The 14824-nt window shown below is 41.3% G+C and overlaps 1 protein-coding gene across 1 annotated transcript in view; it reads left to right on the forward strand.

Annotated features, from left to right (window-relative positions):
* The window catches only part of TET1 (tet methylcytosine dioxygenase 1), a 149225-nt gene extending 134924 nt beyond the window's left edge, over positions 1-14301 (forward strand). Inside the window, exons 10-12 of the mRNA XM_023205066.2 lie at positions 1491-1628; positions 5497-5848; positions 10620-14301. Of these exons, the coding sequence (XP_023060834.1) occupies positions 1491-1628; positions 5497-5848; positions 10620-11626 (1497 nt within the window). The 3' untranslated portion in view covers positions 11627-14301. The remainder of the gene's footprint in view (positions 1-1490; positions 1629-5496; positions 5849-10619) is intronic.
* Positions 14302-14824: the final 523 nt, after the last annotated feature.

Consider the following 14824-nt stretch of genomic DNA (forward strand, 5'->3'; position numbering starts at 1 on the left):
TTTTTAAAAAAAAAAAAAAAAAAAAAGGCCAGGCGCGGTGGCTCAAGCCTGTAATCCTAGCACTTTGGGAGGCCAAGACGGGCGGATCACAAGGTCAGGAGATCGAGACCACCCTGGCTAATACGGTGAAACCCTGTCTCTACTAAAGAATACAAAAAACTAGCCGGGCGACGAGGCGGGCGCCTGTAGTCCCAGCTTCTTGGGAGGCGGAGGCAGGAGAATGGCGTAAACCTGGGAGGCGGAGCTTGCAGTGAGCTGAGATCCGGCCACTGCACTCCAGCCTGGGCAACAGAGCCAGGCTCCCTCTCAAAAAAAAAAAAAAGGTCATTGTTAATAGAAAAATTTTCAAATTTGAACAAATATATACATACATAGCATATATATCTAACATACGTACATATAATGGACTTACTGATCTACTCTTTTTTTTTATTTGACACAGAGTCTTGCTCTTGTTTCCCAGGCTGGAGTCAGCGTCTTGGCTCACTGCAACCTCCGCTTCCCAGTGGGTTCAAGCAGTTCTCCTGCCTCAGCCTCCCGAGTAACTGGGACTACAGGCATGCGCCACCCGGCTAATTTTTGTATTTTTAGTAGAGATGAGATTTCACCATGTTTCCCAGGCTGGTCTCAAACTCCTGGCCTCAAGTGATCTGCCGGCCTTAAGTGATCTGCCCGCCTCAGCCTCCCAAACTGCTGGGATTACAGGCGTGAGCTACCCCGCCCAGCCTCCACTTTTTCATTTTAAAAGGAGTTACAAATTCACTTTCTAGAATAGTTCATGAAATGTGTGTATATCTTCTTTTTATGGATATTGAAAACTCTGTGTATATGATTAATGCGCTTTTATTGGTCTTTCTGTTTTTTTTTCTTTTTTCTTCCTTTTTTTTTTTTTTTTTTTTAGACGGACTCTCGCTCTGTCACCCAGGCTGGAGTGCAGTGGCGCGATCTTGGCTCACTGCAAGCTCTGCCTCCCGGGTTCACATCATTCTCCTACCTCGGCCTCCCGAGTAGCTGGGACTACAGGTGCCGGCCACCACGCCTGGCTAATTTTTTGTATTTTGTTTAGTAGAGACGGGGTTTCACTGTGTTAGCCAGGATGGTCTCAATCTCCTGACCTCATGATCTGCCTGCCTTGGCCTCCCAAAATGCTGGGATTACAGGCGTGAGCCACTGCGCCTGGCCTTATTGGTCTTTCTTTCTAATGGAATGATAGAGTCTGTTTTACTTGCTTATCCATCTCCAACAGCAATTAGTATCCTCACCCTGCCTTCCCTTGTAAAGTCATTGATTTTCCTTTTACTCGGTGTATTGTCAAGTGCTTTATCCTGAATGTTGCTAAACTACACCTTCACGACAATAATACACTTAGTCTCAGAAATTACAAAGTATAATTAATTAGAAACTTTGTGAGGAAATTGTTTTTACTCTTTACTGAAGGTAGGTGATTCCCTTCTCTCTCTTAAGATTGTGCTCCATGCTTTCTTTTCTAGGTGGAATATGAAAATGTTGCCCGAGAATGTCGGCTTGGCAGTAAGGAAGGTCGTCCCTTCTCTGGGGTCACTGCTTGCCTGGACTTCTGTGCTCATCCCCACAGGGACATTCACAACATGAATAATGGAAGCACTGTGGTATGTACCTGTGTGAATTTGTATTCTAAAAGCTCCATCACTATATGCTCAGGCTGCAGTCCTTAAGTATACTATGATGATTATTACTGTGAGAAATCTTAATTTATGTGCTATTAGAAATAAGTAAAAAGAAAAAAAGTTTAAAAATAAGGAATAAGTGTATAGTGCAGGTCTTCATTAAATACATTATCTCTGTACTTCTAAAAAGTAACAGGACCAGCCTCAAACATTTTGTTGAAAGGCTATGTTATATATTTAATTGTGGTGTGTTTGCTGGGAGGCAGGAGTACTTTTTTTTTTTTTTTTTTTTTTTGAGTTGGAGTCTAACTCTGTTGCCCGGGCTGGAGTACAGTGGTGCAATCTCAGCTCACTGCAACCTCTGCCTCCTGGGTTCACACCATTCTCCTGCTTTAGCCTCCCGAATAGCTGGGACTACAGGCACCCACCACCATGCCCGGCCGATTTTTTTGTATTTTTGGTAGAGACGAGATTTCACTGTGTTAGCCAGGATAGTCTTGTTCTCATAACCTCATGATCCACCCCCCTTGGTCTCCCAAAATGCTGGGATTACAGGTGTGAGCCACTGTGCCCAGCCAATTTTTTAAAGTAACAATTCTCTGCTATCAAACTAGTAGGTATGAAGTTGAGCAGGTTACTTAATATTTGCTTTTGGCATCTGCACTTCAGGGTTTTTGTGAAGCAACTATGCCAGTTATCATCAATATTTGCATTCAGGTATGCCTACTGTGTTTATAGTTACATAAATCATCACACGTCCATCGCCTGAAGTCAATTAAGAAATACGTAAATTAGGCAGAAGACCCAGTGGAAAATCTTGTAATAGTCTTTTTGTCTGTTTGCTTCGCCTAATTATCTTCCTGTCGTCTAGTAAAGCGAGATCAATAGAGAGCAATTGCTTTTGTTTTTCTGCTGCTCCAGTGTTTTAGGTTTGCCAGATAATTCTGGAACCTTCATTAAGTCTTGGATGCAGGATGAGCATGTTGGCTCACGTCTGTAATCCCACCTACTTAGGAGGCCAAGATAGGAGGATTGCTTGAGCCCCGGGAGTTCTAGACCAGCCTGGGCAATAAGACCCCGTGTCTTTAAAATACACAATTTTTTTTAATTATTTTTTTTTTAGATTTAGCTATAGCATCTTACAGTGTGATCGAAAGTATATGATCAGATCTATCAACAGGCAGTCTTTCTTCCTTGCTTGGTCTGTAGAAGAGTATTAGTGATAGATTAAGCCACAATAACCTTTTTTTTTTTCTTTTTCCTTTTTTTTGCATATCATTTCTGTATACAAAAATGTTTTGTAGATCTTTGAGACCAATGTTATTTCCAAGTGTTGAAGTTATGTAGATCCAGCCTGGTAAATATGAACCAGGCAGTGGTTCATCACCATCACTTGGCCGGGACATTTTACCTGAATTACAGAATATCTGTGATCGGGTTGAAGTCAGTTCAGAGTCAAGCTAAGTTTCAGTTTCTCTTCTCTGTGCCCTCTGACTTCCAGTGCCTGGATTACTCACGCAATGAGGGTCTTATCCAGAACTTGACATCACTCCAAATTCCCCCATCTTCAAACATGTGAATTCTTGAAATTCTACCACTCCCTCTCCCTTCACCCTGTTTTACCATACTTTCTTTCTTTCTTTTTTTCTTTTTTAATTGGTTTACTTTCTACTCCTATGGTAACTATCTAATTATGCTCCTTATGTCAACTCCTTATGTCCTTCTTAGTCTCTCTGTGGCCAATTAAATTGGTTCCAGTAAACATTTATTGATGTAACATTCTGATTTCCAGCATGACTATTATTAATTATGAACAGATTACTACCATGACAGTTTAGTATTGCAGGCTTTGGCCAGGCACCATGGCTCATGCCTTCATGCCTGTAATCCCAGCACTTTGGGATGCTGAGGTGGAAGGATTGCTTGAATCCGGGATCTTGAGTGTAGTCTGGGCAGCTTTGTGAGACCCTGTCTCTACAATTTAAAAAAAAAAAAAAAATTAGCTATGCGTGATGGTACACACCTGTATTCCCAGCTACTCGAGAGACTGAGGCAGGAGAAACACTCAAACCCAAGAGTTTGAGGCTGAAACATATATTTATATTTTAGACTTTGCTGAAAAATGTGACTATAGATTTTTTTTTAAAAAACTGAATTTTTGTAACCTTTAACTTTGCTTTACCTTGGTATCTATCAGGTTCTATCATGAATCCAAAAATGCTTTGGAAATCAAATCTGTTTATTTCATTTATCTCCAGTCTTTGCTATCATTGACAGGTTTTATAGCTCCAGGATATGCGTTTTTAATATAAAATAAAGAAAACATTTGAAAGGTTTCTGCTGGATTTTTAATATTTGAAAATTAATTTAGCTGGGCCTAGTGGCTCACACCTGTAATCCCAGCTCTCTGGGAGGCCGGGGTGGGCAGATCACTTAAGGAAAATTATTTACAATTAAAACAGTTTTATAATAAAATGTTAGTTTTTAAAGCAGAATATTAATATTAGGTATCAAAAGTCAGGAATCACTATACTGTCTATAGTTCTGTATTTTCGTTTCTCTATAATAAATATAACCTTTAATGTAAGGAGGAGGGCTACAATAGGTTGCATTTAAGATTAAAAACTTGGCTATTAATATTTCATATCCAAAGAAAGGCAAATTTATTGATATTTATTGATACGGCTCCTCACTGGAATAGAGCAACAATGGAACAGAAAATTTAAAACTTTTTTTTTTTTTTTTTTTTTTTTTTTGAGACGGAGTCTCGCTCTGTCGCCCGGGCTGGAGTGCAGTGGCCAGATCTCAGCTCACTGCAAGCTCCGCCTCCCGGGTTCACGCCATTCTCCTGCCTCAGCCTCCCAAGTAGCTGGGATTACAGGCGCCGCCAACTCGCCCAGCTAGTTTTTTGTATTTTTTAGTAGAGACGGGGTTTCACCGTGTTAGCCAGGATGGTCTCGATCTACTGACCTCGTGATCCGCCCATCTCGGCCTCCCAAAGTGCTGGGATTACAGGCTTGAGCCACCGCGCCCGGCAAAAACATTTTTTTAAACTGTTAGCTTATAAGTCTTTCTGGAAAGAGAAATCAATTATGTCCCCACTATCCAAGGAATGTGACATTCTTGAAATACCAGAAATAGGGTGCTCTGTGAGCTAAAATCATATCTTCCTAATAAGTTATAGTAAATATGAACACAATAAACACAGTCCAACAGCCATTCCTTAATTTAGGCAGTGAAGTAAGATGAAATGTAACAAGAATGTTTAATATCAAAAATAGGTAAGCCGGGCACGGTGGCTCAAGCCTGTAATCCCAGCACTTTGGGAGGCCGAGACGGGCGGATCACGAGGTCAGGAGATTGAGACCATCCTGGCTAACACGGTGAAACCCCGTCTCTACTAAAAAATACAAAAAACTAGCCGGGCGAGGTGGCGGGCGCCTGTAGTCCCAGCTACTCGGGTGGCTGAGGCAGGAGAATGGCGTAAACCCGGGAGGCGGAGCTTGCAGTGAGCTGAGATCCGGCCACTGCACTCCAGCCCGGGCGACAGAGCGAGACTCCATCTCAAAAAAAAAAAAAAAAAAAAGGTAAGTATTTTGTAATATTATAATTTACTTAGAAAATTAACTAAATATTACTCTGATCTGCCTACAAACAGCTGGGAAGTTACTATGATTGAACAGAGTTGGGTGGCTTGATATAAAATAGTAATATACCATCATCAACCAACTGAATATAAAATGGGAATACAAATCTCTTTCCCAAAGGTAACAAAACGAAGGTAGGAATAGCCACAATGAATGTGCATGGCCCGTATATCTTTCCCCTTTCATGTTTTTCTCCCAATCAGGTGTGTACTTTAACTCGAGAAGATAACCGCTCTTTGGGCGTTATTCCTCAAGATGAGCAGCTCCATGTGCTACCTCTTTATAAGCTTTCAGACACAGATGAGTTTGGCTCCAAGGAGGGAATGGAAGCCAAGATCAAATCTGGGGCCATCGAGGTCCTGGCACCCCGCCGCAAAAAAAGAACGTGTTTCACTCAGCCTGTTCCCCGTTCTGGGAAGAAGAGGGCTGCGATGATGACGGAGGTTCTTGCGCATAAGATAAGGGCAGTGGAGAAGAAACTTATTCCCCGAATCAAGCGGAAGAATAACTCAACAACAACAAACAACAGTAAGGCTTCGTCACTGCCAGCCTTAGGTGAGCTCTGTGGAACCTGCTAATCTCTGCACAACTTTGATGGATAGAATTGTTTGGACTTTGCCTTGCACATTATTTGTTTAGAGTTGAAACTAAGACACTGAATATATTTTTACATATGCCAGAACCAAAAGTCAACAAAAAAGTGACCCATCAGTATTTCTTGGTGATGTTTTCTACTTATCCTTTTTTAAACTTTCACATGTTCTTTTTTATGGCATTGGAAGGAGTCTGACTTTATTGCCCAGGCTGGCTTGGCACACCTTGGCTTAAGCAATAATCCCACCTCAGCCTCTGGAGCTCCAGAGTAGCTGGAACTGCAGGCACACATCACTGTGTCCAGCTAATTTTGACATGTTCTTATCATTTTTCCTGTGAATTTCCCCATCTAATTTGAAGCCCTACTGGTTGTTGGCATAGATAAGAGACATGACTTTCTGGATGCCTTCCTTGATCACCTTTACCATCAATTTAAGCAATAATTAAACAAATATTACTAAACGCCACTTTCAACAGTGGTATTGTGGGTTGTTGCTGCTGTTGCTGTTTTGGTTTGTTTTTTTGTTGTTGTTGTTTTGTTTTTGTTTTTGTTTTGTTTTGTTTTGTTTTTGAGACGGAGTCTTGCTGGGTCACCCAGGCTGGAGTGCAGTGGCCTGATCTCAGCTCACTATGAGCTGCGCCTCCCGGGTTTACGCCATTCTCCTGCCTCAGCCTCCCGAGTAGCTGGGACTACAGGTGCCCGCCACCACGCCCGGCTAATTTTTTGTATTTTTTAGTAGAGACGGGGTTTCACCAGGTTAGCCAGGATGGTCTCAATCTCCTGACCTCGTGATCTGCCCATCTCGGCCTCCCAAAGTGCTGGGATTACAGGCTTGAGCCACCACCGCACCCGGCCAATTGTTTTGTTTTTGTTTGTGGAGACAAGGTCTTGCTCTGTAGCCCAGGCTGGAAAGCATGCAGTGGCGTAATCTTTGTTCACCACAGCCTCAACCTTCCAGGCTCAAGCAGTCCTCCCACCTCAGCCTCCCAAGTAGCTGAGACTGTAGTGTGTGTGCCACTGTGCCTAGCTAATTATTGTATTTTTTATAGAGATGGAGTTTCACCTGTTTCCCAGGCTGATCTGGAACTCCTGGACTCACATGATCCTCCCAAACTGGTGTAATTACAGGCATGAGCCATCACGCCTGGCTTGATTTGTTGATTATAAAGTCTCATTAGTTTTGGTTTTGGATTTTGGGTTTTTTTTTTTGAGAGACAGAGTCTTGCTATGTTGCCAAAGCTGGAACACAATGGCTATTTGCAGACACAATCATAGCACACTGCTGCCTCAAACTCCTGGGATCCCATGGGAACCTCTCTATTAGCTAGAAGTATAGGTGTGCACCACACCCGGCTCTTATCAGCTTTTCACCTAATACATATTTTGAGACGGAGTTTCACTCTGTCACCCAGGCTGGAGTGCAGTGGTACCATCTCGGCTCACTGCAACCTCCACCTCCTTGATTCAGGTGATTCTCCTGCCTCAGCCTCCCGCGTAGCTGGGAGTACAGGTGCCCGCCACCATGCCCAGCTAATTTTTGTATTTTTAGTTGAGATGGGGTTTCACCACGTTGGCCAGACAGGTCTTAAATGCCTGACCTCAAGTGATCCATCCACCTCAGCCTCCCAAAGTGGTGAGATTACAGGTGTGAGCCACCACGCCAGGCCGGCTTCTCAGTTCTTTTGCCACAACCTCAATTGTCTTTGATAGCTTTCTTAACTTCTGTAACAAGTTGTTCCAGGCTTATCTATATAATTCTGCCCCATATTTAAAATCAGCCGTTTCTTTGATGAGCCTATAGAAGGAACAAAAAAAAAATCATGAATTCATACTGACATTCAAAATTAACATTATAGCCAGGTGCGGTGGCTCAAGCCTGTAATCCCAGCACTTTGGGAGGTCGAGACGGGCGGATCACAAGGTCAGGAGATCGAGACCATCCTGGCTAACACGGTGAAACCCCGTCTCTACTAAAAACTACAAAAAGGCCGGGCGCGGTGGCTCAAGCCTGTAATCCCAGCACTTTGGGAGGCCGAGATGGGCGGATCACGAGGTCAGGAGATCGAGACCATCCTGGCTAACACGGTGAAACCCCGTCTCTACTAAAAAATACAAAAAACTAGCTGGGCGAGGTGGCGGGCGCCTGTAGTCCCAGCTACTCGGGAGGCTGAGGCAGGAGAATGGCGTAAACCCGGGAGGCGGAGCTTGCAGTGAGCTGAGATCCGGCCCCTGCACTCCAGCCTGGGCAACAGAGCGAGACTCTGTCTCAAAAAAAAAAAAAAAAAACTACAAAAAACTAGCCGGGCGAGGTGGTGGCGCCTGTAGTCCCAGCTACCGAGGAGGCTGAGGCAGGAGAATGGCATGAACCCGGGAGGCGGAGCTTGCAGTGAGCTGAGATCCGGCCACAGCACTCCAGTCTGGGTGACAGAGCGAGACTCCGTCTCAAAAAAAAAAAAAACAAAAAACAAAAACAAAATTAACATTATAATGTATTCCTTAGCTTCTTTCATTTTTACATTTATGAGTAGTTGTTTATTTGTTTTTATAACATGCGCAGAGTTGGCAGTGCAGGCATTTATATAATGCTGAAAGAAATGTAATACAGACAAATACTGAGAAGAAATGTATAGCCCCAGATATTTGTAAGCATAATGTGCAATACTTGGGCCATAATGTCCGTTTCTTTTGTAATTCTACCCCTCGGTCATTTAGTCTTTCCTTGCCATCATTTACCTTCTGTGGACTTCTTAACCTCTATAGTAATAGTGCCACTGATAACAGCAGAGGTTTCCTGATGTACCATTGCTGGGTCTTATATATGCATTATCTTTAGAAGTCAGAGCTCTCATGACTCCAGGTTGTAGCATCTGAGAGGAGAACTGCAGAGCTTCTGAAATTGATCAATGTTTATTATATTATCAATGTATTATATTTTTAATTACTTTAAAACATGGCTGCTTTACCTTTTCTTGGTCCTAAGATTTGCTAGTTTTGCACTTCCTTTTTTTTTTTTTTGAGACGGAGTCTTGCTCTGTCGCCCAGGCTGGAGCGCAGTGGCCAGATCTCAGCTCACTGCAAGCTCTGCCTCCCGGGTTCACACCATTCTCCTGCCTCAGCCTCCTGAGTAGCTGGGACTACAGGCGCCCATCACCTCGCCTGGCTAGTTTTTTTGTATTTTTTAGTAGAGACGGGGTTTCACCGTGTTAGCCAGGATGGTCTCGATCTCCTGACCTTGTGATCCACCTGTCTCGGCCTCCCAAAGTGCTGGGATTACAGGATTGAGCCACCGCGCCCAGCCCCCAAATATTTTTTTTAGAAGGTCACAACAGGGGCCAGACGTAGTGGCTCATGCCTGTAATCCCATCACTTTGGGAGGCAGAGGCGAGCGGATCACGAGGTCAGGAGTTCAAGACCATCCTGGTCAATGTGGTGAAACCCTGTCTCTACTGAAATACAAAAAATTAGCCAGGCAGGCATGGTGGAGATTGAGACTATTCCGGCCAACATGGGAAAACCCCGTCTCTACTAAAATACAAAAAATTAGCCGGGTGTGGCAGTGTGTGCTTATAGTCCCAGCTGCTTGGGAAGCTTGAACCCGGGAGGCAGAGTTGCAGTGAGCCGGGATCGCACCACTGCACTCTAGCCTGGGCGACAGATCGAGACTCCATCTCAAAAAAAAAAAAAGAACTTCATAACAGGGAGAATGTTCCCAAGGAAAATATTCCCATTGGATGTGACATTTGTGTGGATGTGTCAGAGCAAATAACCCACAGTTGACATCTTGAGAGTAATGCTCTACTTCCTTAATGAGAAGGACACTAAGCTGAAATACTCTTGCTTTTGAGGGTCACAAAGATTTATGTTCAACTACAATGTTTTGCTTGACTTCTGTCTGCCTAATCTTGGACTTTGACAGTTATGATGCTTTTGTTACCTAGAAATATTTATAAACTATTACTTATTTTTACTTTTTAAAATATAGGGTCATACTATGCCTTAAGTGTCTCTAAATATCTCTTTGAATAGTTAAACATTGCTCTATGTCATTATATTATAATACCTGCACAATATTACAACATTTAGTTGTATTATTTACTTCCTACCAAATTAGGTCAATTCTAATATTTTACTATCTCAAACAATGACCAGCCATCCTTTTGGCTAGATTTTTGCACTTATTTGTGCCTCTTTCCCAAAGGAAGAGTTCTTTAAGGAAAATTACTAGATGAAAAAGTATACGAGGCCAGGCGCGGTGGCTCAAGCCTGTAATCCCAGCACTTTGGGAGGCTGAGACGGGCGGATCACGAGGTCAGCAGATCGAGACCATCCTGGCTAACATGGTGAAACCCCGTCTCTACCGAAAAATACAAAAAACTAGCCGGGCGAGGTGGCAGGCGCCTGTAATCCCAGCTACTTGGGAGGCTGAGGCAGGAGAATGGCGTGAACCCAGGAGGCGGAGCTTGCAGTGAGCTGAGATCCGGCCACTGCACTCCAGCCTGGGCGACAGAGCGAGACTCCGTCTCAAAAAAAAAAAAAAAGAAAAAGTATACAAAACTACGTAAAATTTTAAATTCGTGTTTGTGATTTGAAATGAGCAGAACAAAACCAACCAACACAACATTAGTGTTTTCTTATAAAATTATCTGTAGCTGTCTTTGAAAATACTTTTTAAAAGACAACCCCTACCAAAAGTAATTTGTGTTTTTCTTCACGTTTGGTATCCTTGTTTAGGGAGTAAAACTGAGACTGTGCAACCTGAAGTAAAAAGTGAAACCGAACCCCATTTTATCTTAAAAAGTTCAGACAACACTAAAACTTATTCGCTGATGCCATCCACTCCTCATCCAGTGAAAGAGGCATCTCCAAGCTTCTCCTGGTCCCCGAAGACTGCTTCAGCCACACCAGCTCCATTGAGGAATGACGCAACAGCTTCGTGTGGGTTTTCAGAAAGAAGCAGCACTCCCCACTGTACAATGTCTTCGGGAAGACTCAGTGGTGCCAATGCAGCTGCTGCTGAAGGCCCTGGCATTTCACAGCTTGGCGAAGCTGCTCCTCTCCCCACCCTGTCTGCTCCTGTGATGGAGCCCCTTGTTAATTCTGAGCCTCCCACTGGTGTGACTGAGCCGCTAATGTCTCATCAGCCAAACCACCAGCCCTCCTTCCTCACCTCTCCTCAAGACCTTGCCTCTTCTCCAATGGAAGAAGATGAGCAGCATTCTGAAGCAGATGAGCCTCCATCAGACGAACCCCTATCTGATGACCCCCTGTCACCTGCTGAGGAGAAGTTGCCCCACATTGATGAGTATTGGTCAGACAGTGAGCACATCTTTTTGGATGCAAATATTGGTGGGGTAGCCATCGCACCTGCTCACGGCTCAGTTTTGATTGAGTGTGCCCGGCGTGAGCTGCACGCCACCACTCCTGTTGAGCACCCCAACCGTAATCATCCAACCCGCCTCTCCCTTGTCTTTTACCAGCACAAAAACCTGAATAAGCCCCAACACGGTTTTGAACTAAACAAGATTAAGTTTGAGGCTAAAGAAGCTAAGAATAAGAAAATGAAGGCCTCAGAGCAAAAAGACCAGGCAGCTAATGAAGGTCCAGAACTGTCCTCTGAAATAAATGAATTGAACCAAATTCCTTCTCATAAAGCATTAACATTAACCCATGACAATGTTGTCACCGTGTCCCCTTATGCTCTCACACACGTTGCGGGGCCCTATAACCATTGGGTCTGAAGGCTTTTCTCCCCCTCTTAATGCCTTTGCTAGTGCAGTGTATTTTTTCAAGGTGCTGTTAAAAGAAAGTCATGTTGTCGTTTACTATATCTTCATCTCACCCATTTCAAGTCTGAGGTAAAAAAATAATAATGATAACAAAACGGGGTGGGTATTCTTTACTGTGACTATATTTTGACAATTGGTAGAAGGTGCACATTTTAAGCAAAAATAAAAGTTTTATAGTTTTAAATACATAAAGAAACGTTTCAGTTAGGCATTAACCTTGATAGAATCACTCAGTTTGGTGCTTTAAATTAAGTCTGTTTACTATGAAACAAGAGTCATTTTTAGAGGATTTTAACAGGTTCATGTTCTATGATGTAAAATCAAGACACACAGTGTTAACTCTACACAGCTTCTGGTGCTTAACCACATCCACACAGTTAAAAATAAGCTGAATTATTATTTCATGGTGCCATCGTTCCAACATCTTCCAATCATTGCTAGAAAATTGGCATATTCCTTTGAAATAAACTTATGAAATGTTTTCTCTCTTAAAATATTTCTCCTGTGTAAAATACATCATTGTTGTTAGTAATGGTTGGAGGCTGTTCATAAATTGTAAATATATATTTTAAAAGCACTTTCTATTTTTAAAAGTAACTTGAAATAATATAGTATAAGAATCCTATTGTCTATTGTTTGTGCATATTTGCATACAAGAGAAATCATTTATCCTTGCTGTGTAGAGTTCCATCTTGTTAACTGCAATATGTATTCTAATCATGTATATGGTTTGTGTTCTTTTACTGTGTCCTCTCACATTCAAGTATTAGCAACTTGCAGTATATAAAATAGTTAGATAATGAGAAGTTGTTAATTATCTCTAAAATTGGAATTAGGAAGCATATCACCAATATTGATTAACTCTTTTTTTTTGGAACTAGGTAAGAGTGGTCTCTTCTTATTGAACAACCTCAATTTAGTTTCATCCCACCTTTCTCAGTATAATCCATGAGAGGTGTTTCTAAAAGGAGATGATGGTACAGGATAGGTTTCAGAAGAGTCAAATGCTTCTAATGTCTCAAGGTGATAAAATACAAAAACTAAGTAGACAGATATTTTGTACTGAAGTCTGATACAGAATTAGGAAAAAACAAATTCTTGTTGAAATATTTTGAAAACAAATTCCCTACTATCATCACGTGCCTCCCCAACCCCAAGTCAAACAAGAGGAATGGTACTATAAACATGGCTTTGTCCATTAAGAGCTAATTCATTTATTTATCTTAGCATACTAGATTTGGGAAAATGATAACTCATCTTTTCTGATAATTGCCTATGTTCTAGGTAACAGGAAAGTAGGCATTAAGTTTATTTTAGTCTTCCCATTTTCTTCCTATTACTTTATTGACTCATTTTATTGCAAAACAAAAAGGATTACCCGGACAACATGTTTCGAACAAGGAGAATTTTCAATGAAATACTTGATTCTGTTAAAATGCAGAGGTGCTATAACATTCAAAGTGTCAGATTCCTTAGGAGTATGGAAAACCTAATGGTGCTTCTCCCTTGGAAATGCCATAGGAAGCCCACAACCGCTAACACTTAAAATTTTGGTGCAAAAGCAAACAGTTCCAGCAGGCTCTCTAAAGAAAAACTCATTGTAACTTATTAAAATAACATATGGTGCAAAGTATCTGTTTTGAGCTTTTGACTAATCCAAGTAAAGGAATATGAAGGGATTGTAAATAACAAAATGTCCATTGATAGACCATCGTGTACAAGTAGATTTCTGCTTGTTGAATATGTAAAATAGGGTAATTCATTGACTTGTTTTAGTATTTTGTGTGCCTTAGATTTCCGTTTTAAGACATGTATATTTTTGTGAGCCTAAGGTTTCTTATATACATATAAGTATATAAATAAGTGATTGTTTATTGCTTCAGCTGCTTCAACAAGATATTTACTAGTATTAGACTATCAGGAATACACCCTTGCGAGATTATGTTTTAGATTTTAGGCCTTAGCTCCCACTAGAAATTATTTCTTCACCAGATTTAATGGATAAAGTTTTATGGCTCTTTATGCATCGACTCATCTACTCATTCTTCGAGTCTACACTTACTGAATGCCTGCAAAATCTAAGTATCGCTTTTATTTTTCTTTGAATCACCACCTATGACATAGTAAACTTGAAGACTAAAAACTACCCTCAGAAATATTTTTAAAAGAAGTAACAAATTATTTTCAATATAATCCATGGTAACGTATGCAGTAATTCAAATTGATCTGTCTCTCAATAGGTTTCTTAACAATCTAAACTTGAAACATCAATGTTAATTTTTGGAACTATTGGGATTTGTGATGCTTGTTGCAGTTTACCAAAACAAGTATTTGAAAATATCTAGTATCACCTGAAATGTTTCCATTCCATTGTTGTAGTTAACATCATGAATGGACTTCCTAAGCTGATTACCCCACTGTGGGAACCAAATTGGATTCCTACTTTGTTGGACTCTATTTCCTGATTTTAACAATTTACCATCCCATTCTCTGCCCTGTGATTTTTTAAAAGCTTATTCGATGTTCTGCAGCATTGTGATTGTATGCTGGCTACACTGCTTTTAGAATGCTCTTTCTCATGAAGCAAGGAAATAAATTTGTTTGAAATGACATTTTCTCTCATAAAACTGGTCATCTAACATTATTTCTACCCCTCTATTATGTTTTACTGTAATGATCACCTGTTCTTATACTTCTCTTATAACACTTAAATTGGATTTTAAATCTGCGTTTGTTCATAGTATGATCATTGAATTCACTGATACATGACCTCATTAGCCCACTGAGTTCATAATATGCTACAAACTTACCAACTTTAATGAGAGAATAATTCCAATTCCTGCCTGTTGCAGAATCCTACAAAATATCATGCTGTACTTGATATTCCTTTTTTTTTTTTTTTTTTTTTTTTTTTTTGAGACAGAGTCTTGCTCTGTTGCCCAGGCTGGTCTCAAACTCTTGGCCCCAAGCGATCTTCCTGCTTCAGCCTCCTAAAGTGCAAGGATTATAGGCATGTGCCACTCTACCTGGCCTGAAATTCCATTTCTAATGGCTCTGGAGCCATTGTTGAAATTCCTTTTTTTTCTTGTGCTTGTCAGTCTCACCTACCTCTTGTTTACAATTCATCTACGAAGTACCAAATAGACCAGG

This window comes from Piliocolobus tephrosceles, chromosome 9 (assembly GCF_002776525.5).
Source record: "Piliocolobus tephrosceles isolate RC106 chromosome 9, ASM277652v3, whole genome shotgun sequence".
Lineage (NCBI taxonomy): Eukaryota > Metazoa > Chordata > Mammalia > Primates > Cercopithecidae > Piliocolobus > Piliocolobus tephrosceles.